At 50.7% G+C, this 24,330-nt stretch overlaps 2 protein-coding genes across 14 annotated transcripts in view; one reads left to right on the plus strand and one right to left on the minus strand.

Annotated features, from left to right (window-relative positions):
• ARMH1 (armadillo like helical domain containing 1) overlaps positions 1-2,311 on the minus strand; it is a 49,307-nt gene extending 46,996 nt beyond the window's left edge. For 8 of the 10 annotated variants that reach the window (XM_038558297.1, XM_038558290.1, XM_038558293.1 and 5 more), the window contains exon 1: positions 1,963-2,168. The gene's annotated coding sequence lies outside the window, so the exon portion shown is untranslated. The other 2 variants (XM_038558292.1, XM_038558288.1) reach the window with 2 other exon arrangements.
• Positions 2,312-2,380: 69 nt separating this feature from the next.
• Positions 2,381-23,974, plus strand: TMEM53 (transmembrane protein 53). Of its 4 annotated transcripts, XM_038558300.1 has the most exons (5): positions 2,403-2,559; positions 2,973-3,205; positions 3,447-3,564; positions 18,698-18,819; positions 23,251-23,974. In XM_038558300.1, the coding sequence occupies exon 5, from the start codon at positions 23,287-23,289 to the stop codon at positions 23,902-23,904; it is 618 nt and encodes a 205-aa protein (XP_038414228.1). In that variant the 5' UTR covers positions 2,403-2,559; positions 2,973-3,205; positions 3,447-3,564; positions 18,698-18,819; positions 23,251-23,286; the 3' UTR covers positions 23,905-23,974. The 4 variants fall into 4 exon arrangements, with proteins under 4 accessions (XP_038414226.1, XP_038414228.1, XP_038414227.1 ...); XM_038558299.1 differs by lacking the exon at positions 3,447-3,564; XM_038558298.1 differs by lacking the exons at positions 2,973-3,205; positions 3,447-3,564 and having other exon boundaries at positions 2,381-2,559.
• The last annotated feature ends 356 nt before the right edge of the window (positions 23,975-24,330 follow it).

Consider the following 24,330-nt stretch of genomic DNA (forward strand, 5'->3'; position numbering starts at 1 on the left):
AATCTGTATGCTGCTCAGTCATCTTGCACCCACTCTTCACTCACTGAGGCTAGTTCAGTCCTTCTCTGCTCTTCTCAGATCTCGCACACCACCTCCAATCCTACTCTCACTGTCTGATATCATGTCTGCATTTCAGAGAAAGTACAAACCACCAAACAAGGATTTCCTCAACTTCCTGCCACCAAAACTACTAATGTACTGATCTCACATGCTTCCTTTTTGTCACAATGCGAGTGTCTCTCTGCTTTCTAGATGAATTTCTCCACCAGTGCTTTGGATCCCTAACCTTATTCCTTTTCTGGGGGGTGTTATTGTCTCAGTTATCTCCTTTTCTCTGTTATTTTTTCTTTTTTCCTTTTGCTGGATCTATGCCAACAGCATTTCTCTTATCTGAATAAAAACCTTTGTCTCCTTCCAGCTATTGCCTTCTCCTTTTTTTTTCTTGGGAAGAGCCAAATGTCTCAAAAGTCTTCACTTCCTCACCTTCCCACTCACTTCTCAACTCACTGTAATTTGACCTCTGTTCCCATCGCTCCACTGAAACCACTTTTGCAAAGATCACCAACAACTTCCTTATTTCTAAATCCAGTGGATTTTTTCAGACCTTATTTTCTTGATTATTCATCAGCCTTCAACACTTTCTTCCCTTGGCTTCTGAGACACCATGGTCTACCACTGACTATCTTGCCATCTGCACAGTTCACCTCAATTAACTTTGCAGGTTCAGCCTCCTTTGCAGACATCAGACTTGGGGACTTCTCAGGGCTCTGTCCTAGGCCTTCTTTTCTTACGCCTGTATATACTTTCTGGAAAGCCCAACAAACCCATCCACTGGTGTGGCAGATGTCTACAAGGCACTACAGGCCACCACATTTCTATTTCTGATTTAGACTATTCTCGCAGGCTCCAGTCAGGCGTATTCCACTGCCTATGGGACACTTGCACTTGGATGTCCCACTGGCATCTCAAACTCATCAGAGCCAGAACATATCCTCTCCTAAAAACCCTGCCACCTCTTCCTTCTGTTTACTCAAGCCAGGAATTTAGAAGTCATTCTTCGTTTCTCCTACATGCCCCACCAGGCACCAAGTCCAGCTCTTTTTTAGCTCCCAAGTGTCTAAGGAATCCATCCCCACCTTCCCATTCTTTAGGCCACCATAATCTTTCCTCATTATTGAAACGACTTCCTAACTTGTCTCCCTCCTCCCAATTCCCAATCCATTCTCTGCAATGATCATTGATCTTTCTAAAATGCAAATTTGATTGCTCCTCCTTTGCTTAAAGGCCTTCCGTGATTCCCCACTGTCCTCAGGATATGATTCCCCACTGTCCTCAGGATATCGTCTGAACATTTGCACTCATAGGTATAAAACACACTAGAAGATTTTTACCATCTACCTATAAGCTCACAGCTGAGTTTGACATCCAAGACCCTCCAGGACCTGGGCCGAACTGTTCTTCCAAGTTAACTCTCACCTTAGTATCTCCTCTGGCCAGAAGACGCTCAAAATTTCTGGCACTCACCCCTGCTTCCTGTCTTGGAGTTCCTGCGAGGAGTCCTTTGTTCTCCATATCCCCACAACTGTTCACCGCCCAGCTCAAGACACATCCCCATTGTCATAAATGCCCCTTCAACACTTCCCGAGCCCCTAAAATACTTCGGGCCCACTCCTCTGTAGTATTTATCTCTCACACAGAATTAGAGTTGGTTCAGGCATGGTTTGTCTCCCTCTCCTTTTAAGACTTATGGAAGTCATGGCCAAAAGCTTCATCTTCACTAGAGCTCAGCCACCTAATAGGTGCTCAGTAAAAATTTTTAAATGCATGGATAATTTCAAGAAAACTGTACTCTTTAGCTCCTTTGTGTCGTCCAGGTACAAAGCATTCTCTAGAGCCTTCCCCTGAGGACACCACTCCCCCGCCTACCACTCACCCCACCGGCCAGGATAGGCCTCAACCTACTGGGTGGAGGATGGGCTGGCACGCGTCCCCTTGGCCGTTTTTTGTACGGTTTTCTACCTCCAGCCCTCGGAGCTGCGTCTCGTAAAGGATGGTGGAGGTAGCGGGTGAGGTAAGTCAAGAGGCACTGCCGTCCATCCCGTAGGAAACGACAGGTCGGGAAGGGAGACCCTCTCGTTTGCAGAACACCGCAAATCTCCCGCAGACCCTCTCACCTACACGGGGGGCGGGGACTCTCCCCGACCGGCGTCTCCGCTGACCAATACCTGGCCCAGGCCGGGCGAGCCAGCCAATGGCGGCGAAGCAGGGCCAGAAGGGGCGGGGCACGGTTGCTAGGGCCGGGCCGCGGGGCGCGGCGACGGTCGGAGAGGGACTCGGCGGTTGCTAGGACCGGAGGTCACAGAGCGCGGCTCGGGGATTGGGCGGCGACGGGGGCGGTGGGTGGTGATTGGGCGGCGCCCGGGAGGCTCCCGGGTGAGGCGCGGGCGCGCGAGCGGGAGTTCCGGCGGAGGCCCGTGCCGAGGGCTGGCGCCTTCACCATGGCCTCGGCTGAGCTGGACTACACCATCGAGATCCCGGATGAGCCCTGCCGGAGCCAGGGTATGGAACGAGGGTCGGGCCCACCGTGGGAAGGTGACCGAACGAGCCTGCGGGTCGCGGGCGCAGCCGTGGCCCCGCCCCTCCCGCAGCCCCGCCCCCTCGCGCCCCGCCCCCTCAGGGGGCCGCGGGTCCCGGACGCGGTCGGGCCCCGAGCCCCGCCCCGCCCCCGCCCCGCCCCCGAGTGGTCTCCGCCCCCCGCGGCCGCGGCTCGGCGCCGGGCTCTTTCTGTCCTTGCAGCCGCAGCTCGCAGGCCGCGGGCCTCGCGGCTGCCCCCGCGGCTGACGGCTGCCGAGCTCGGGGGGCGGCCCTGATTCCTGTGTTTGGGATCGGGCCTCCCGCCTCCAGCCTCTGCGGCGGTGTGCGTAGGGGGCCCACCCATTTTTCACCAGCTGTTTTCCCGGGGGTCCTTGCAGAAGCCGCCGGACACGGGACTCCTCCCCGCGCTCTCCGTGGCCGCGGGTAGCCCCGCAGTGCCTGCCGCCGGCAGGGAGAAGTCGGTTCAGACCCTCCGTTCAGTAGCTGGATGACCCTTGGCAGTTTCCTCATCTGCAGAGCGAGGCTCCTGACAGCAGCCTCCCTTCCAGGGCTGTGGGTTGCACAACTGAGGCAACTTGTGTAAAGGACCCAGCATAGTGTCTGGCGTGGAGTAAGTAGAGTGGTTAGCATTACTCCTTCCTACAGTCCTATCATTAAAGACAGGTGTGGGGGAGGCTCCAAGAGATGAGCAGCCTGTAGAGCAGGCCTGGGCCCCTGCAGTTGGGAGTTGGGCTGGGGCCCAGACAGTGGAACGTGTGGCTGGGACAGGGAATGCTGCTAGAGGAGGCTTGAGGCCCGGAGACCAGCATCTGCCTCCCTGCCTTAGTCCCCGTGGCCTCTCCGCCCTCCAGGTTTGGCTACCACAGTGATCGTCCTTAATGTAGAGGTTGGCTCGCACCACCCGTCTCCCCAAGACCCCTCAGTGGCTCCTGCTTGGCCTCAGGATAAATCAAGTCCAGGTTCCTGAAGGTGGCGTTCAAAGTTCTCATCGTTTGGCAGCCCCTGCTTGTCTCTCTGATCACCGTGCCCTTCTACTCACTGATCAATTTGAGTTTTATGTTCTTTTTTTTTTTTTTAAGGATTTTATTTATTTATTCATGAGAGACACAGAAAGAGAGAGAGGCAGAGACACAGGCAGAGGGAGAAGCAGACTCCATGCAGGGAGCCCAATGCGGGACTTGATCCCGGGACTCCAGCATCACACCCAGGTGCTAAACTGCTGAGCCATCCAGGGATCCCCGAGTTTTATGTTCTGGCAACCCAAACTGCTTGTGCTTCCCCACACACAAAGCAAAGGCTTCTCTGCCTTTGCTCCTGCTGTTCCTCTGTCTGAGATGCCCTTTCCCCTCCGCTGGCCCACACTGCCCCCTCGCTTGTCCTTGTCCAGCTTCTCACTGAAGGCTTCGCTCAGACATTGCCTTCTTCAGGAGAACCCTCCTGGCCCCCTCCCATAGCATCCTGTGTTACTTGGTTCAGATCTAGGAGGAGAGGGTGACCCCTAGGCTCCCACGGGACAGCTGGCCCTAGCCCAACTCTGTTTCCTTAGAGCTGGGTATGGTGGCGCAGGGCTCTTGGGCTTAGGGATGTAGAAATGCTTTTGAAGAGTTTTGACATCAGGGGGAGATGAAGCCAGTTAATGTTACTGCCCTCGGAGAGCCACACCAGCTGGAAAGGGCTGGAAGCTGCCCTCCGTGTGGCTAGGAGGGCACGTTTTCCCTCGGTGCAGGTGGGCAGCCTGGTGATCTCGGTTCACAATTCACTTTTACCCTCTACTGACTTTATGGCTTTGGCAAGTTACTGAACCTTCCTGGGCCTCAGATTCCTCCACTGTAGAATGGCCGTGCCTACTTCATGGGCTTGTTAGGGTTCACAGGATAGTGACTGATGTGTGTGCCTGGCATCGGTGTATCCCCTCTGCTAGTGGGTCACCTCACTGCTTCAGGGGGAGAGGTCTTAGAGTTGGAAGAAACCTCGGGGGGGCATTTAGTCCTACTGGCATAAGGGTATTCTGTTGCTTTCAGACCCTTCCCTGACAGGATGCTTCCTCCCAGACATGCTGGCCTGTTGTAGGTACCTGGGATTGTTAGAAAACACTTCCCTTTCTTGAGCCGTGATAGGCCTTCCTGTCATTTCTGCTTTTAGTTCAGTATTTGCTGTGTCCTGGCCACAGGCTCATTGCTGTTGCCTCGGAAATGATTCACACATGGGCTCACTGCAAGGAGCTGTGGTTCTGGGGAGGGGTGAGGATTTATAAGCAGGTCGCAATGATGCGGTAACTGCAGGACAAGAGGGTCATGGTGGGTACAATACAGCAAGGTAATCTCCCTTCCTCTCTCTTCAAGAGGTCAGCTCATGCCTTCCTCACATCTCTCTTCTCCAAGAGAAATAACTCTAGGGCTGTCAACTGCCCTTCCTCTGATGTGGTCCCGAGAGCCTCCTCTGGATGGCTTTAGTTCATCATGCCTTTCCCTCTCAAAGTGCATGCCCCAGAGCTGAGCTGGAGGTTGTAGGACCCCCTCAGAAGGAGATAATAACACCATGATCCCCTGAATCTGTTTCCCATCTTCAGAGAGCTCCCTCCAGGCTGAGATGGCTTCACACGGGGACAGCCTGTGGGGATCCTGAAGATTGTCTTTCTTTTGCATTTAATGGTGGAGAAGTATATAGGACAGTCATATTTGGTTTCTGGAATTTCTGTCCTCCATATTTAAACATCAAAACCGCAGTGCCCAACGCTGCTCTGAGTTGACAGGTGAGCGGCTGCTGCTGGCACATCAGTTAGCTGGAAGGCAGCTGCAGCTCCGGGGTGTTCAGAGCCCAGGCTGGGCAGCCTAGGAACCTTCTGTTGGGAATCCCACCAGCCAGTAGGTTGTGGGATGCTCATGCCGGGAGACTAGTTGCCTGGTGCTTTGCTGAAGCTGATCTCTTGACCTGGAATCTCCCTACATCCTTCTTGTCTGACCAGTGATCCCCTTCCCCTCCTAATACTGTGCTCCCGTCTCATTTTCTTGAGGAAGGTTCTGTTCTGACTTCCACATCAGGGATCCCTTTTGTAGTGCTTTTGTTGGTTTTGCTCACTGTTGCTAGAGCCTGGTATGGATGAGGTGCTAAATGAGCTGAATGTGGGCCTGAGCCAGAGATGCTCTGACATCCCAGGCCAAGGCTACGCTACGTTTTCTCCCAGCCAGAGAATGGGCAGCCAAGTTCTGCCCCAGGGCCCCTCTTTGGCTTGCAGGCAGGCCAGCAGGCCTTCTTAACGGCACTATATTGCTCTCATGTTAAGTAAACATTTTCAGAAATAATTGATTCACAGGGTCTGGGTACAAGGAAGGCTTTCGGAGGTCACAGAAGGGGAAGTGAGGAGTTTATTGTGAGCCCAGGTTTTATTGTGACTCTGCTTTTCTGCTAAGCTCTAGCAAAAAAAAAAAAAAAAAAAAAAGAATGAGGAGGGAAAGGCCATTTAACCTTCAGTTAGCTTTCACTGGCACCCAGGAAACAGTTCAGAGTTTTGAACACCATGGTGGGCTGCATTGGTCGGGATGGCTTCTGGAGAACAGTGGCCCAAGCTGGATCTAGAGCTTCACAGGGCTGATAGGTAGATGGTGTGAGAAAGAAAGTGCAAGAAGTAGGGGCGCTGGGGGAAACTGAGGTGGTCCCACAGACCTGTCACACCAGAGAAGTCTTAGAGACCCAGGTGAAGAGGGAGTTGGGACTCAATCCTCTCTTTGCCTGTGGGGCTCCCAAAGGGTTTTATTTTTTGTTTGTTTTTGTTTTTTTAAACAGAGGAGTTTAATTTACAGGCCTACCTTCTTTTTTTTTTACTTTTTAAAAAGACTTATTTATGATAGACATAGAGAGAGAGAGAGAGAGAGAGAGGCAGAGACACAGGCAGAGGGAGAAGCAGGCTCCATGCCAGGAGCCCGACGTGAGACTCGATCCCAGGACTCCAGGATCGCACCCTGGGCCAAAGGCAGGCACTAAACCGCTGAGCCACCCAGGGATCCCCATAGGCCTACCTTCTTTTATTGTGTTTTGCTTTATTGCACTTCGCAGATGTGCTTTTTTTTTTTTTTTTTTTTACAGATTGAAGGTTTGTGGCAACCTTGCATCAAGCAAGTGTATGGATGCCATGTTTTCCAACAGTATTTGCTCATTTCGTGTCTCTGTGTCACATTTTAGTAATTCCCATAATGTTTCAAACATTTTCATTATTATTATATTTTTTATGGTGATCTATGATCACCTTTGATATTACTATTGTTGTTGTTTTGAGGCACCATGAACCCCGCCAATACAAGACAGCAAACTTAATTGATTGGCTATTCCATCTTCTCTCTCCCTCTCCTTGGGCCTCCCTCTTCCCTGAGACACAGTATGGAAATTAGGTTAGTTAATAACTCACTAGTGGCCTCTAAGTGTTCAAGTCAAAGGAAGAAACAGGAGTCTCTGACTTTCAATCCAAAGCTAGAAATGAGTAAGCTTATTAAGGAAGGACTATGGAACACTGAGAGGCTGAACACCAGTTCTGTTGTGCCAGAGAGCCAAGCTGCGAATGCAAAGGAAAAGTTCTTGGGATCCCTGGGTGGCGCAGCGGTTTAGCGCCTGCCTTTGGCCCAGGGTGCGATCCTGGAGACCCGGGATCGAATCCCACGTCGGGCTCCCTGCATGGAGCCTGCTTCTCCCTCTGCCTGTGTCTCTGCCTCTCTCTCTCTCTCTGTGTGACTATCATAAAAAAAACAAAAAAACAAAAAACAAAGGAAAAGTTCTTGAAGGAAATAAAGTGCTACTCCAGTGAACACATGCATGATAAGAAAACAACCTTACTGGTAATGTAGAGAAAGTTTGTGTCATCTGGATAGAAGACTAAACGTTCCTTTAAGCCGAAGCCTCATCCCGAGCAAGACCCTCGTTCTCTTCAATTCTGTGAAGGCTGAAAGAGGGGAAGAAGCTGCAGAAGAAAAGCTGGAAGAAAAAAAAAAAAAAAAGCTGGAAGCTAGCACAAGTGGGGTCATGAGGCTGGAGGAAAGAAGCCGTTTCCATGACATGAAAGTGTAAGGTGAAGCAACAAGTTATGGTATAGAAAACACAGCAAAGTTATCCAGGAGATTTGGTTAAGATAATTCATGAAGGTGGCTACACTAAAGAACAGATTTTCTTTCTTTTTTTTTTTTAATATTTTATTTATTTATTCGTGAGAGATACAGAGAGAGAGGCAGAGACACAGGCAGAGGGGGAAGCAAGCTCCCTGCAGGGAGCCCGATGCTGGACTCCATCCCAGGAACCCAGGATCATGCCCCAAGCCGAAGGCAGATGCTCAACCGCTGAGCCACCCAGGCATCCCAAGAACAGATTTTCAGTGTAGATGAAACAGTCTTATACTGGAAGAAGATATGATTTAGGACTCTCATAGCTAGAGAGAAGTCAATGCTTGGCTTCAAAGCTTCCAAGGACAGGCTGATTCTCTTGCTAGGGGCTAAGGCAGCTGGTGACTTTAAGTTGAAGCCAATGCTCACTTACCATTCCGAAAATTCTAGGACCCTTAAGAATTATGATAAATCTACTCTCCCTGTGCTTTATAAATTGAACAGCAAAGCCTGGATGACAGCACATCTGTTTACAACTAGGTTTACTGAATAGTTTAAGCCCACTGTTGAGACCTTCTGCTCAGAAAAAAAAAGATTCTTTTCAAAATATTGCTGCTCATTGACAATGTAGCTGGTCACCCAAGAGCTCTGATGGAGACATATGATGAGATTAATGTTGTTTTCATGACTGATAACACAACATCTATTCTGCAGCCCCAGATCAAGGAGTAGTTTCAACTTTCGAGTCCTATTATTTAAGGAATACATTTCTTAAGGCTACAGCTGCCACAGATAGTGACTCTCTGATGGACCTAGGCAGAGTAAATTGAAAACCTTCTGGAAAGGATTCACCATTCTAAGTGCAATTAAGAATATTTGTGGTTCATGGGAAGAGGTCAAAATAGCAACATTACCAGGACTTTGGAAGAAGTTGATTCCAACCTTCATGGATGACTTTGAGGTGTAAGACTTCAGGGGAGGAAGTAACTACAGATGTGGTGGAGAGAGCAAGAGAACTAGAATTAGAAGTGGAGTCTGAAGATGTGACTGAAATGCTGCAATCTCATGATAAACCTGAACAGATGAGGAGTTACATCTTATGGACAAACAAAGTAATTTCTTGAGATGGAATCTACTCCTGGTAAAGATGCTGTGAAGATTGTGGAAATGAAAACAAAGGATTTAGGACATTCCATAGACTTAGTTGCTAAAGCAGTTTCAGGGTTTCAGAGGATTGACTCCAATTTTGAAAGAAGTTCTGCTGTGGGAAAAATGCTATCAAGCAGCATCACATGCTACAGGAAAATCACTTGTGAGAGGAAGAGTCAATCAGTGTGGCAAACTTCCTTGTTGTCCTATTTTAAGAAATCACCACAGCCACCCCAGCTTTCAGCACACACCTCCCTGACCAGGCTGCAGCCATTGACATCAGGGCAAGACCCTCCACCAGCGAAAAGATGATGACTCACTGAAAGCCCAGATGATGGTTTGCATTTTTTAGCAATGTATTTTTAAAGATTTTATTTATTTATTTATTTATTTATTTATTTATTTATTTATTTATTTATTTGAGACAGAGAGAGAGAGAGGCAGAGAAGCAGGCTCCTACGGGGAGGCCAATGTGGAACTTGATCCCAGGACCCCAGGATCATGCCCTGAACCGAAGGTAGATGCTCAACTTCTGAGCCACCCAGGCGCCCCTAAAGATTTTGTTTTTTTAAGTAAACTCTACACCCGATGTGGGGCTTGAACCCACAACCCTGAGATTAAGAGTTGCATGCTCTCCTGACTGAGCCAGCCAGGTGCCCCAGCGATATAGTGTTTTTAAACTAAGGTATGTATGTTGTTGTTGGGTTGTTTTTTTTTTTTTTTTTTTTTTGGATATAATGTTAGTGGCTACTTAATAGACTACCAGTATAATATAAACATAACTCTTGCATGCTCTGGGAAACCAAAAAATTCGTTATTGTGATACTCGCTTTATCGGGGTTGTCTGGAAATGAGCCCATAATAGCTTTGAGGTATGCCTGTGTTTTTTGAATCATAATCTCTTTTACACATTAATAAAAATGCTTTAGACTTTGTTTACTCTATACCAGGCGCTGTGCTAGGCTCTGGATGTGAGCTTCAGACCTGGTGGACCCTTTTCAGGTCTCCTGTCCCTGAGCTTACTGGGGTTTCCGCTGCTCTTATGCCATTGACCATGTCCTGCTCACATGCCAGGCCTGCCAGGAGCACCTGTTGCGATTTGATTAATGGGCAGCCACCTTATATAGGGAGGGCTCTTACACCCTTTTACCTATGAGGAGCAGACACTTGGGGAGCTGAAGTATCTTACCCCACGTGGTCCCAGATTTCAGCTCTGGAGCTCCACTCCTAAGCCAGTGGTGTGTAGCTTTCGGTTGCCATTTGGAAGGTGTTGCTTGAATACAGTTCCATTTCTAGGAAACAATTAAGGACACACACAAGGAAAGAGGTGTCCAATAAAGTTTTTTTTTATAATAGCAAAAATTGGAAACATCATGTCCGATAATGGGAGATTGGTCACCACAAATTATGAAATATTCTACAGTCGCTCCATAGCCACTAAACATATATTTTTTTAAATTTTTATTTATTTATGATAGTCACAGAGAGAGAGAGAGAGAGAGAGAGAGAGAGGGGCAGAGACATAGGCAGAGGGAGAAGCAGGCTCCATGCACCGGGAGCCCGACGTGGGACTCGATCCCGGGTCTCCAGGATCGCGCCCTGGACCAAAGGCAGGCGCCAAACCGCTGCGCCACCCAGGAATCCCTCCATAGCCACTAAAAAGAGTCATGGAGAAATATATAAACTGACATGGAGAGACGTTCACAATATATTGCTAAGTGGAAGAAAGCAGATTACAAAACAGTGGGATTCCAATTTTATTAGACATTTTCTCCTTTTCTCCTGTACGCACGTGTTCCTCGTGAAGGAACGGTGTCTCGGGTTCATTGAACTCTTTCTTTGTGCCGGATACGATGCACAGATATCTTATTTAATCTATATATCAACAGCCCCATTTTACAGATAAGGAAGTTGAAGTTTAGAGAGATTGCTCAAGGTCTGTCTTATAGTTATTCGTGGCAGAGCCAGGGATTTGGATGCAAATAAGGTTTTTGTTTTATTTTTGTAAAGTTTTTTATTTAATTTTTTAAAAAGATTTTATTTATTTATTTGAGACACAGATAGAGAGAGACAGACACAGGCAGAGGGAGAAGCAGGCTCCACGCAGGGAGCCAGATGAAGGACTCGATCCCGGGACTCCAGGATCGCGCCCTGGGCCAAAGGCAGGTGCTAAACCGCTGAGCCACCCAGGCATCCCCCGCTGCCCAACTTTTTAACTTTAATTCCAATTAATGTATCATTAGTTCCATACATACAATATAGTGATTCAGCACTTCCATACATCGCCTGGTGCTCATCACAGCTCCTTAATCCCCATCCCTTGCTTCACTCATCTCCCCCTCCCCGCGCCCTGGTCAGCATCAGTTCTGTATCCTTAAGAGTCTTTTTCTTGGTTTGTCTCCTTCTCTTGAATTCGGATATGGTTTTATAAAGTATGTACTCTTAAGATACTGTGCTACTGGGGCCCCTGGGTGGCTCAGTGGTTGAGCGTCTACCTTTGTCTCAGGGCGAGATCCCCGGGGTCCTGGGGTCCCACCTCGGGCTCCCTGTGGGGAGCCTGCTTCTCCCTCTGTGTCTCTGCCTTTCTTTCTGTGTCTCTCATGAATAAATAAATAAAATCTTAAAAAAATAGATATGGTGCTACTTTCCTAGGTAGGCTATTATTTCAAAAAGTTAAAAAAAAAAGGTAATTTTAAGTAAAGTAATTCAAATATATAAATATGGGAACTGGGGGAAACCTGGCTGGCTCGTTTAGGTAGAGCATGTGATTCTTCAGGCAGGGAGCCTGATACAGGACTTGATCCCAGGACCCTGGGACCACGACCTGAGCCAAAGGCAGATGTTCAACCACTGAGCCACCCAGGCACCTGAGCATGTAATTCTTGATCTTGGGGTCATGAGTTCAAGCCCATGTTTGGGACAGAGTTTACTTAAAAAAAAAAAAGCAAAAAAAAAAAAAAAAAAAAAAACAACCAGAACCAGGTATATGAGATTCTAGAAAGTATTTCTGGGGAGTAGAGGAAACTGAGGATTCTTTTATTCTTTGCATTTTAAAAAGAAAACATAGATTCTTTGCATTTTGATTCTGGCTTACAGATAAAAAGCACATATTGTGCCACAGACCCTCATGCCTTGTCAGCCTTTCCTTTGTCTTCTCCACATGCCCCTGGGATATAAAAAATCTAATTTATGCCTTAGTTTTATGACTTAAACTGTTGTACAATATATGTATCTGTAATTCTTATATTATTGGTGTCAGTGTTGTTTTGTTGAGAAATTCTAGAGGACAGGGAGCCTGTGAGAATAAATTGTTTTGTGCGTGCTCAAGAATTGCCGGGATCGAAAAGCATACTTCTGCTTTGCCAAAGGGCTAAAATAACATTTTAACTCTCATTGCAAAAGTAATGCATTACTGATTTTAGAAAATGGGTAAAAAAAAAAGAATGAAAAAGCAATTGCTTCTAATCCTAGAAATAATTGCTATTAATATTTGATGTGTTTTTTTCTATGTATCAGTATATAGGTGTGTATGTATGTGTGTATATATATATATATATATGTATATTCTGTTACATATGCTGCTTTTCAACTTGCTTTTTCACTTAATTTATTACTACTATTTTTTTCTTAAAGATTTTATTTTTAAGTAATCTCTTGACCCACCATGGGACTTGAACTTACAACATCAAGGTCACGAATTGTACGCTCTGCAGACTGAGCCAGCCAGGCACCCCTATTACTATTAATTTTTTTTAAATGATAGTATTGTTGGGATATAATTCACATGCCATAAAACTCACCCTTTTAAGATGTACAATTCATTGGTTTTTAGTATATTGGCAGGATGGTGCAACCACGCCACTAACTCCAGAACATTTCCGACACCTCAGAAGAAACCCTATACCCATTAGTAGTCACTCCCTGTTCCCCCCTCCCTTCAGCTCCTGGCAACCACTGCTCTACTCCTCTACGGATTTACCTGTTCTGGACATTTCATAAAATGGAATCATGCGGTAGATAGTCTTTTGTGGCTGGCTTCTTTTACTTAGCACAGATTTCCAAGGTTCATCCATGTTGTAGCCTGTGTTGGTACTTGATTGCTTTTTATGACCAAATAGTATTTTGTTGTATGGATATACCATCTCATTTTTAAAGGTGATAGGCATTTGGATGGTTTCTACTTGGTGGCTATTGGCTATTCTGAAGAAAGCTGCTATGAACATTTGTGTACAGGTTTTTGTGTTCATGTCTTCACTTCTCTTTTTTAAAAATTATATTTATTTATTTATGAGAGTCACAGAGAGAGAGGCAGTGATACAGGCAGAGGGAGAAGCAGATTCCATGTAGGGAGCCCGATGTGGGACTCGATCCCGGGACCCTGGGATCACACCCTGAGCCGAAGTCAGATGATCAACCGCTGAGCCACCCGGGTGTCCCCGTCTCTTCACTTCTCTTAAGTGTATATTTACCTAGGAAGAGAAGTGCTGGGTCCTATGATAACTTGATGTTTTATTTATTTATTTATTTATTTATTTATTTATTTATTTATTTATTTATTTATTTTAGGAAATGCCAAACCGTTTTCCAAACTAACTGCACCTTTTTGGATTCTAACCGGTAGTGTACGAGTAATCTGATTTCTCTACATCTTCATCAACACTTGTTAATATCTGGCTTTTTGATTATAGCCATCCTAGTGGGTATAACGTGGGATCTCATAGTTTTGATTTTTATTTCCCTAATGACTGTGATGTTGAGCATCTTCTCATGTGCTTATTGGTTATTCATATATCTACTTTGGAGAAATGTGTATTCAGATCCTTTGCCCATCTTAATCGGATTGTTTTTTTATTGTTGAATTGTAAGAGTTTTTTGGTATGCGTCAGATACAAGCCCCCTATCAGATATGTGATTTGCAGATATTGCCTCCTGTTCTGCAGGTTGTTATTTTCATTTTTTTTGATGCTGTCCTCTGAAGTACAAATGTTTTTAATTTTGATGAAGTCCCGTAAAAATTTTTTTGATGAAGTCCCAATTTATCCTTTTTTTTTCTTTTATTCCTTGCACTTTTGGTCACATCCAAGAAACCACTGCTTAATGCAAGGCCACAAGAGTTTACTCCTGTGTTTTCTTTTAAGAGTTTTATGGTTTTAGCTCTTATAGTTATGTGTCTAATTTGCTTAATGTATTATCAAACATTACCATATGATTAAACATTTTTCTTTCTCAGAAGTGGAATTTCTATGTCAAAGATTGCATATTTTTGAGACTTTTGATATATGTTCCAAAATTACTCTTGTCCCTGTCCTTTCCCTCTACCTGCCTACCTGTCTTCCACTGTTCTGGGTCAGACCTTTGCCATCTCTCACCGTGCATGTTAGAGCAGCCTCCTACCTGTTCCAGATGGACACTGCTTGGCAGTGTGATAAGCGCAGTGACATGGTGATGATGGGTGCTGTGACAGTACAGAGGAGGGGCATCTACCCCAGTCTGGTGATTGGGGTGGGAGATGAGAAGGGGTTGAGGAAGGCATCAGGCGAGGCTTCCTGGAAATGAAGAGTGACCTGACTCAGTAGGTGGAGTGGGCATTAGCCAATCATAAATGTGGAGCATCAGCATCCTGGGCCAGGGAGGGAGGAGCACGTGCGAAGTCTTGGGGGTGGGAGTGGGGTGGCATGGTGGTCCAGAGAGATGGAAGCCGGCTTTGGCTGCGTGTTCTTGGGGGAGAGGGACTTACTCTCTCTCTGTTTTAGTTTTCTTGTCTTTAAAATGGGAACAATAGTGACTGACTCCTAGGATGGTTGCAGAGCCAAATGATGTAACATATGCTGGGGCTCTGGCTGGGGTGACCGATCCCTGAGGAGGAGGAGGAGGAGGTGAAAGAGGTCAGAGTTGGATCTGTTGACATGCAAAGGTAGCTATGTGTACTCGTTTGGAACTGAGGTGATAGAGATGTGGTTCAGACTGTGGGCTTGGGTTTTGTTACCCAAGGCGCCAGCTGGGACAGTGGTTACAAGCTGGTCTCTAGACCACTTAGGTTTGGATTCCACTTTCACTGCTTATTAGTTGTGTGACCTTGAGCCAGTTATCGATTATCTCTGTGACTTGGTTGTTCATTGGTAAAATGAGAATAATGACAGTACATTTTTCATAGGATTGTTGTAAAGATTAAATGAGTTGATATATAAAAAAAATAAAAATAAAAATAAATGAGTTGATATATAAAGTGCGTAGAACAGTGCTTGACACATAATGCTCTTTTTCCTGGTATCATTATTGTTTTTCTTGGTGATGGGAAAGAGGGGGAGGTAAGAGCTGGACGGAGATGTGGATTTCAGATGGGCTGGAACCCGTCTGTGATGGCTTAGGAGGTGGATTTGATTGCCCGCACCGGGTCATGGGAAGTCTTAGAGTACAAATGAGAGATGGAGCCAGTGCCTGAGTCTTGCCCCTAAGGGACAGCAGCCAGAGGCCCTGAGATATCAGCCACAGGAGGGAAGTGGGTGATATGGCCGTGGAATAAGCATAAAGGGAACAGGGGCTTTTATAAAAGGATGGAGGAATCATGATCTGGAGGTGGCAATAAATAACAATAGCCATAACAATCACTTTTATTACTTTGGAAAGGGCAATGGGTAACAAGGAGAATGCTAGCTCTTTCTCCTTGGATCCATCCTTCACTTTGCAGCCACATGTTCATTCCAGCACGTTTCTCCTGAGTGCCTGAATGGGCCAGCTGCGGGGCTAGGCACTGGGGATGCGGTGATAAACATGCCACACTCGGTGCCTGCCTTCACGGAGCCCGCTGGCTAAAGGCAGAGACACACATTAATCGTGCAAGTCATTAATCAGTACAGATGGGATCCTGCTGCTTCCCCCAATTCCAGAATCATCATTTGCTCTCTACTCCTGTGAAATAAAATCCCAACTCCTATGCATGGCCTGAAAGGCCCTGTGGGATCAGGCCCCAGGCCCACTCTGGGCAGCTCTCCCAACCACTGCTCCTCCTCACCCAGGTTCTAGCCCCCCAGGACTGTTTGCTGGGCCCCAGACCGACTGTAGCATCTCCATGGCCTCCTGCCCCCGCTCATGACCTCTCTCTGCCTGGCATGTTCCTACTGGGCCTCCGGGCCAGTGCAGCAGATGTGTCTTCCTTTGGGAGGCCTTTCCTGGTCTCTAGCAATCTCAGCCAGAGCACCTCGGACTTTTCTGGGTTGTAGCCCTTGAAATACAGAATCAGAAGGGACAGCATGGCTCCGGTGGGAGAAGGTCAGGATAAAGGCTTAAGTTAGGAACCAGTATTGAGAATGGGGCCCCGGGAGGAGATTGTTGGGGGAATAGGAGATGCCCATAGACAGAAAGAACACCTGTGGCTCAGGGGAAGCCTCGAGTGCCTGGCTGGAGGGAGGGATCAATCCCCTCCCGTGAGGGGCAGTACGGAGAGGTTGGGGTCAGAGAGGCAGTGTGTTCAGGGTGTCTATATATATATATTATTTTTTTATTTTTTTAGATTTTATTGATTTACTTGAGAGAGAGGGAGAGAGAAAGGGAGAGTGAGAGGGAGAAGCAGGCTCCCCGCTGAACAGGGAGCCTGATGTGGGGCTTGATCCCAGGGTCCAGGGATCATGACCTGAGCCCAAGGCAGACGCTTAACCGACTGAGCCACCTGGATGCCCCAGGATGTCTATATTGTGAGAGTTTCTTCATGGAAATGCCTACCTAAGTCGGTGATGCCAAGGGTTCCCGTAAGACCCGGTGGAGCAGAATGGGGTTCCAAGTCCAGCTGTGGGAGAGGGTCAGGTCAGGCCCAGCAGAAGCTGTTGGAACCTTCCCCAACCCAGAATGCACCATCACTGCTGGTGGGGGCTGGCCTTAACTTCGGGGGCCACCAGGGGTTGTGACGTCCCTTGGCTGCCTTCTGCGTATGTGAGATAAATGCCGAGGCCGTTTGCTGTGTCTTGGTGGTGGCACGGGGGGGACCACTGCAAACCACCGTAGGGGAGGGGAGCCTGTGCTCAGGCGGCTGCACAGAGGTGAGGGAGCCTCCTTGGGGCAGGTCTCAGGAATCTAGTTCCAGGATCTCAGGGATTCCAAGGCAGATCCAAATGGGTGGCTGTTGATTGGTAGGAGGCTGTTGCGGCCTGAGCTTCATGGGTGGTCACCCCCAGTGATGTAGGTCTAGGGCCCCAGGGAGGCGCAGATGTGGCCTCTCCGCCAGAAGGGCCAGGGCAGTTGGAGAGCTGCCCTAGCAGCAGAGGGGGACACCCGATGGGGACACCGGGCCAGGAAAAGCAGTGCGATTATTTGGAGTGGCCTGAGTGAGATCTGTGGGCCCGTCTCCCTCACCAGGGGCCAGGCCAGCATCCGGGGATTCTGGGAGGGCTGGCAGGCGTCTGCAGGGCCTGAGGCGCTTGGCAGCTTCTGCTCCAGGCCAGGTTGCAGTCCAGCCTGGGATCCCCTGGGGGCGGGCAGTTAATCTCTGAAGGCCAGAGTCACCACTGCTGGAGAGCAGGAACACTGAACTTTTCAATCACATTAATTTCCACAGGAAATTGTTGTCTTCCTTTTGTCCAAAGGTTAGTGATTTATATTTACCATCCTCTTAACTAGCCTTGAAATTTACTGTTGCCAGGTCACCACTGGCATCCATAAATCTCGAGGTGGCAGCTGAGCATGGCCAAGTGGCTTGATACTTGGAAGGGCACAGCCCAGCCCTTTTGGGAGGGCAGAGAACTAGTAATGGACAGACCCTGCACAGAAGTCCCCCGAAGTGGCTGGGTCCCTACTCGGCCCGGGAAATGAGTGAGATCTGGCCAACAAGGTTACAGGGAGGCCTCTGGGAAACTAGCCACAGAGGAGGCAGCTGGCTTGTGCCTGGGCACCTCATGATGTGCTTCTTAGCTGGGGACGGTGCTGGTGGCACATAGGTCTCAGGTGGCTTAGTTCGGACAGGGAGGGGGCAGTGGCCAGATTCCCAGCCATATGCTTCCTGTGTGACCTTAGGCCACTACCCTAACCTCTCTGTGCCCTAGTTTCATCATCTGCAATAATATACCTGCTAGTGATGTTCTGAGTGTGAAGGCTCAGTACACATCGGCAAGGATTACAGGATGGGGTGGGCAGGTTGGTACGGGCCCTTAGGGGCTGCGTGCTCTTCCTCCCTGGTGTTACTGACCTATCCCTTTCTCCGTTTAAGGTCCTCTCCTTCCAACTACTTGTGAAATTAGAATAGGGCTGGCAGGCTTTTTCTGTAAAGGGCCCTAAGTATTTTAGGCTTTGCGAACCACAGGGACTCCGTTGCCACTACTCAGCTCTGCTGTTTTAGCATGAAAGCAGCTACACACAGCGAGTAGATGAATGAGCATGGCCGTGTTCCAATAAAACTTTATTGTGGACAATCAGACTGAAATTTTATATAACTTTCATGTGTCACAAAATGTTATTTCCTTTGATTTTTTTTAACCATTTAAAAATATAAAAACCTCTATTATTTTTAGTGTGTGGTTCCTACAAAACCAGACCATGGGCTGGATTCGGCCCATGGCTTGTAGTTGGCTGACCCCTGGATTAGAAGGTGAAATTGCATGGAGAAGGTTCTCACTTCTCTCACCAGGGCTACATCTTTGAGTTGCTAAAGAAAGGTGCCCTCATGTGGGTTTTTCCAGTGACCCCGCATCGCCTCCCGAGAGGCCTAAATGCCACTTGAGGCAGAATTAGAGGAGGGTGCCCCATGGGGACCCGAGTGCCTGCGTCTGGCACCTGTTGGCTCCTGGCCTACAGCTAGGTGGGCTCCGGGCTGGCCAGTGGGCCTCGCCCCACACCCCGCGTGGCCACTCGGTGCTCACAGCCCCACCATGTCTGTGTTTCAGAGAGCAGCTCCGACCCAGGCCGGAAGGAGGTGGGGGCCCGGCAGCCTTTGGTGATTCTCTTGGGCTGGGGTGGCTGCACCGACAAGAACCTTGCCAAGTACAGCGCCATCTACCACAAGAGGGTGAGTACCGCAGGCTCGGGGCGGGGGGGGGGGGGGGGGGGGGGCGCTGCCTGGGGGGCTGCTCTGTGGGGCGCTCAGCCCCCCCACCACCGCCAGCGCGGCAGGCCTGGCACCCAGAACGGCCGGGGCCACGGGGACTTCGGCAGGGTTATCCCGTCTTTGCTGCCAGCTCTGCGGCCGCTCTGTCTCCTTCGACCCGCTTCCCCCAGCCCCACAGCGGGCAGCCCCCAGCTGTGGAGTCGGCCCACACCTCAAGCTCTTGCTGAGCGAGAGCCTGGGCCCAGGGTGCTGGGCGGAGCGGGTACTCCCGGGATGGCCCCTTGCTGACCAGGTCGGTGTCTTAGGGTCGACCTGGCACCGCCACATGCCTCCCGTAGGAGGGCCTCTTGGAAAAGAGACTCAGGCTGGACGTTTTCTGGCTTCTTCTGAGGCCACCCCAAGAGTTCGGGACGCAGAGCTTGTGGTAACCGGAGAGAGCCTGAGGGGGCTCTGGTTATAGTTTAGAGGCCCCTTTCACATCTTTGGCCCCTGGCCGGGGCCTGCCCTCCTCAGCCCAGACCTCCCAAAGCAGGGAGAGCCAGTGCTGACAGCCCTGGTTGGCACCCCGAAGCCCTGGGCTGAGGGGGAGTGGGAATCTTCTGGGAGAAAGGCCAGTGCCGGTGCCCCCAGCCCCTTGCCTCGGCCTCCCTCCCCTGACCGCCGTTTGCAGTGGGCCTGTCGAGTGTGGGGGCCCCAGGATGAGAGAGGGGCTCGGGGCTGGGGTGGGGATTGTAGTTCTGAGCCCGAGGCCTTCCCCCCGACCAGAGGGCCGGTCCTCTGGCATCGCCCTTTACGCCCTTTATGAATGGCCTTGCTCTGCAGGTAGTTTCAGCCACTTCCGAATTCCACTCACTGGGCCAGGTTGGTTGTCTGGCTTCTCCAATGGACTAAGATCCCTGAGGGCAGGGGGAGACTAGGAGTAGGTGAGCGTGGCCAGAGCAGAGACTGCGGGGAAGGGCAAGTGTGCAGAGCGGAGGCTGGGGAAGGTCCTGGGGGGGTTGACGCGGGGGTGTGGGGTTAGATCCCAGGGTCCTCTGGGAAAGGAAGGGGGTCAGGACAGGATGGGTGTGGAGAAAAGCATTTTCTAACCCCAAAGTCTGGATACTTGATTTTTAAAAAGAAAGTAAAAATGCCCTATCTACCACCTGTGTTGACCGGCAGTGCCCATCCTTCCAGCTTTTCTCCGGGTATAGCTTTTCTTTCACTAAATGAGATCTATTTTATTTTATTTTACTTTAATTTTTAAAAATATTATATTTATTTACTCACGAGAGACACACACACAGAGAGAGAGAGAGGCAGAGACACAGGCAGAGGGAGAAGCAGGCTTTACGCAGGGAGCCCGACTTGGGACTCGATCCTGGGACGAGATCTATTTTATATACTTTTTTTGTATCCTGCTTATTTATTTACTTTTTTCAGATCATGATCTCCACCTTGCCATGTTAATCTGTTTTTATCTCCTTGAGTCCCCAGTCCATATTCAGATTCTCTCACGGTCCCCAGAATGTCCCAAACTGGGATCCAATCCAGGATCACCCACTGCATCTAGTTACTTTGTTCCTTAAGGCACTTTTATTTTTTATTTTTATTTTTTTAAAAAGATTTTATTTATTTATTCATGAGAGACACATAGAGGCAGAGACACAGGCAGAGGGAGAAGCAGGCTCCATGCAGGGAGCCCAATGTGGGACTCAATCCATTGACTCTGGGATCACACCCTGGGCTGAAGGCAGGCACTCAACCACTGAGGCACTCAGGCATCCCTATTTTTTATTTTTTTGAAGATTCTATTTTTAAGTAATCTCTATACCCAACGTGGGGCTACCAGAGAGTATAGTCAGGAGTGAGTGGTCACCAGCGCTGCTGGAAGGAGAGTACAGTGGGCATGAGGAGGTGTCATGGGATTTGGCCATTTGGGGAATTGAGGGGTGACCTTGGTGAGAGCAGGGCGGGGGAGTCAGTGGGAGGGGACGAGGTGGAGAGGGCAGGTGTCAAAGATTATCCAGGAAGGTGGAGAGAGGGTAGGAGAGAGTTAGAGGGGAACACAGTATAATAGAGGCTTTAAAAAAAATAGTAATGTTATTTATTTAAGAGAGAGCACATGTGGAAGAGGGGATGCGGAAGGGGCACAGGGAGAGGGAGAGAGACTCTTAAGTGGACTCCCCGCTGAGCACAGAGCCGGATGTGGGGCTCCGTCTCTGGACCCTGAGGTCACGACCTGAGCCCAAACCAAGAGTTAGATGCGTAACCGACTGTGCCACCCAGGTGCCCCGAAGGGGTGGCTGCTGTTGCTGCTGCTGCCACTTTTCTTTGATGAAATTGATTTGACAGGAATCTAGAGAGAGGAGGAGACTGAAAATACAGGAGAGAGAGGCAAGGAGCCACACAGGGCCCCGGGCCCAGTGTGCCCAGAGATGGGGAAATGCTTGGGGGGAACCTGGGATCTGACACGCGGGACTTCTGGGAGCATCTGCCTGGGGAGGTGGCCTCGGGGATGCCAGGCACCTGGGAAGCCTCGAAGTGAGGCCCAGACCCATGGGCACAGGGAGCCTTGGCACATGTGTGCCCTCCCTCAGGAGTGTTGGGCCCTTGTAGGACAAGTCCCGTGTGTGCACCCTCAGATGATGCGGAGCTAGAGGGTACACACCGTGTGTGTCCCCATAGATGACATATTCCCAGGAATTGTGGTTTATTTCTGCATGTGAATGCTCCAGGGGAGGAGTGTGTGTGTGTGTGTGTGTGTGTGTTTTGGAGGGTGTGCAGCATGTAACCATGCACCCACCTGTGGTATGTGTGCATGTGCATCTGTATTCACAGATGGTGTGATGAGTGCACGAGTGAGTGGGGGGTGCAAGTGTCTGCACCTGTGGGATGCGACATGGGTTTAGTTCTGGGAGTTGCGTGTGTGCGGTGGTGTGAGGCGGGAGTGTGTGTGCGTTTGTGGAGATGCTGTGTGTCGGTTGGGGTGGTTGGGAAGTTAGAACAGAGCACTTTATGGAGTGTCCCAGAGCCTGAGGGGCCAGGTGGCATCAGTGACCCCGTCTGCAGAATAAGAGGAGGCGGGCAGGTCAGGGCCTTGGTGAGAATAATGCCAGGAGGGGTCGGAGGCAGATGTCACCCTGGAGTCCGTGGGAAGGGTGAGGCTAGGGGGCTGGTGGCAGGGTTAGCTCGGCGACGTGTTTAGCTCTGGGTCGTTCGTCCTCAAGTGCTGCGGCCGAGCGCCGTGCTCCTTCGCACCGCTGGCCGTCCCGTCGGGTTACTGGGCCAGGGCGGCGTGGGGCCCCTAAAGTGCATTTTGTCATTCAGTCTCCACCTTAACCCTGTGAGATGGATGTCATCCCAGTTTACAGGTGGACGCACAGGCCCAGGAAATTACTCTTCGCTCGTGCTGTTGATAAGTGGTGCCAGGAAGCGAACCCCGACCCGTGTGACCCCCTGGGCCGACCTCAGGCCCCCCTGGCAATGGGCCCTTGGTCTCCCGAGTGGGACAGTGAGGGGGAGCCCAGGCGCATGGCGTAGGCCGTCGTTCTTTTTTTTTTTTAAGATTTTATTTATTTATTCATAGAGACAGAGAGAGGCAGAGACACAGGCAGAGGGAGAAGCAGGCTCCATGCAGAGAGCCTGACGTGGGATTCGATCCCGGGTCTCCAGGATCACGCCCTGGGCTGCAGGCGGCGCTAAACCGCTGCGCCACCAGGGCTGCCCCTAGGCCACTGTTCCTAAATGACCTAGAGGAGGATGTGCGTGGAGACTTGGAGGCGTGCTTGACCTGGGCACGGAGGGGTCCGGGAGCCGGAGAGATTGGCTCAGGTTGTAGAATTTGAGGAACAACAGTGTTACCATGTTCCGAATTTCAGGGCGAGTGGAAGGAGGGAGCCCGGGTTGGGTGCCAGGCCCTAGGCCCTGCCAGGCCCGGGAGGGACCCTGGGGGTCTGCGACGGGGCAGCTGAGGCCACTGGCTATTGCGATGCGGGCCCGGCGCACAAGTGGCCTCTGGCAGGGCTGGGGCATGCAGGCCGTGTCCCGGTGTGGGGTTGCCTGGGGTGCCCCCGGTGCCAGGCGGGGGGCCGGTGCAGAGGAGGGTCACTGCAGCCGGCGTGGCCAAGAGGGAGGCCTGAGTACGCCAGCAGCGTGCAGCAGATGAGGCACAGGGGACCGTAAGAGGGAGACGGGAGACGGGGCACGGGCCACGGGCCAGCCTGGAATGATCATTCCGGACGTGGGCCTTGAGTGCCGCCTCCAGTTGGGAGGGCCTGTGTCTGGGCGGGGAGCCCGTGCCTGGAGCGTGCCAGGCCCGTGGGCCCCCGCGGGCTGGTGGTTGGAGCTGCCGGCCGTCTGCCCCCTCCCCCCCCCCCCCCGGGACCCAGCAGGCCTCTCTCCTCTCCCCAGGGCTGCATCGTCATCCGATACACAGCCCCGTGGCACATGGTCTTCTTCTCCGAGTCCCTGGGCATCCCTTCACTTCGCGTTTTGGCCCAGAAGCTACTTGAGCTGCTCTTTGATCACGAGGTGGAGAAGGAGCCCCTGCTCTTCCATGTCTTCAGCAACGCGGGGGTCATGCTGTACCGGTACGTGCTGGAGCTGCTGCAGACCCACCGGCGCTTCTGCCGCCTGCGCGTCGTGGGCACCATCTTTGACAGCGGGCCCGGCGACAGCAACCTGGTGGGGGCCCTGCGGGCGCTGGCCGCCGTCCTGGAGCGCCGGCCTGCCGCGCTGCGCCTGCTGCTCCTGGTGGCCTTCGCCCTGGTGGCGGTCCTGTTCCACGGCCTGCTCGCGCCCCTCACGGCCCTCTTCCACACCCACTTCTATGACCGGCTGCTCGACGCCGCCTCACGCTGGCCCGAGCTCTACCTCTACTCGAGGGCCGACGAGGTGGTGCTGGCCAGGGACGTGGAGCGCATGGTGGAGGCCCGCCTGGCACACCGGGTCCTGGTGCGCTCAGTGGACTTCGTGTCGTCTGCACATGTCAGCCACCTCCGCGACTACCCCACTTACTACACGAGCCTCTGCGTCAACTTCATGCGCAGCTGCGTCCACTGCTGAGCCCCCTGCCCCACCCACTCACCCCGCCTCTGTTCCAGAAATAAATGCCCAACACCTCCCGCAACCTGTATCCATGGGTGGGGTCCTCTTTTGCTTCAACTCCCCTGTAGCCCTTGGGGACTGTCGTCCCGCAAGTAGAGGATTCCCACTGAAGCTCTGCCGCGGTGACTGGTTGTCCCGGCATCCCGGGAGCGCCTGGACGGGTTAACGTAGGAGTCTCGCAGTGGCTGCATGTGGGCAGGTGCGCGCAGGCTGCTGGTTCCTGTGGCTCTAGGCTCTGTAGGGTCAACCAAGTGGGGACAGTGGGGTTGATGAGCCTCAGGGTTGGTCTCTAGCTTCTTGGAAGGACGGTGAGCCCTGCGGGGAGGTGCCAGACAATAGGGTCAGGCTGGTGCGGGCGCTGCTTCTGCCCCAAAACCCCGGGAG

The sequence above is a fragment of the Canis lupus genome, chromosome 15, assembly GCF_011100685.1.
Source record: "Canis lupus familiaris isolate Mischka breed German Shepherd chromosome 15, alternate assembly UU_Cfam_GSD_1.0, whole genome shotgun sequence".
NCBI classification, from domain to species: domain Eukaryota; kingdom Metazoa; phylum Chordata; class Mammalia; order Carnivora; family Canidae; genus Canis; species Canis lupus.

Coding starts and splice junctions, on each gene's coding strand:
- TMEM53 (XM_038558298.1), top strand. CDS start 2,499: ATGGCCTCGGCTGAGCTGGACTACACCATCGAGATCCCGGATGAGCCC. Junction 2,560..18,697: donor TGAGCCCTGCCGGAGCCAGG/GTATGGAACGAG, acceptor TCTGTGTTTCAG/AGAGCAGCTCCGACCCAGGC. Junction 18,820..23,250: donor GCGCCATCTACCACAAGAGG/GTGAGTACCGCA, acceptor TCCTCTCCCCAG/GGCTGCATCGTCATCCGATA.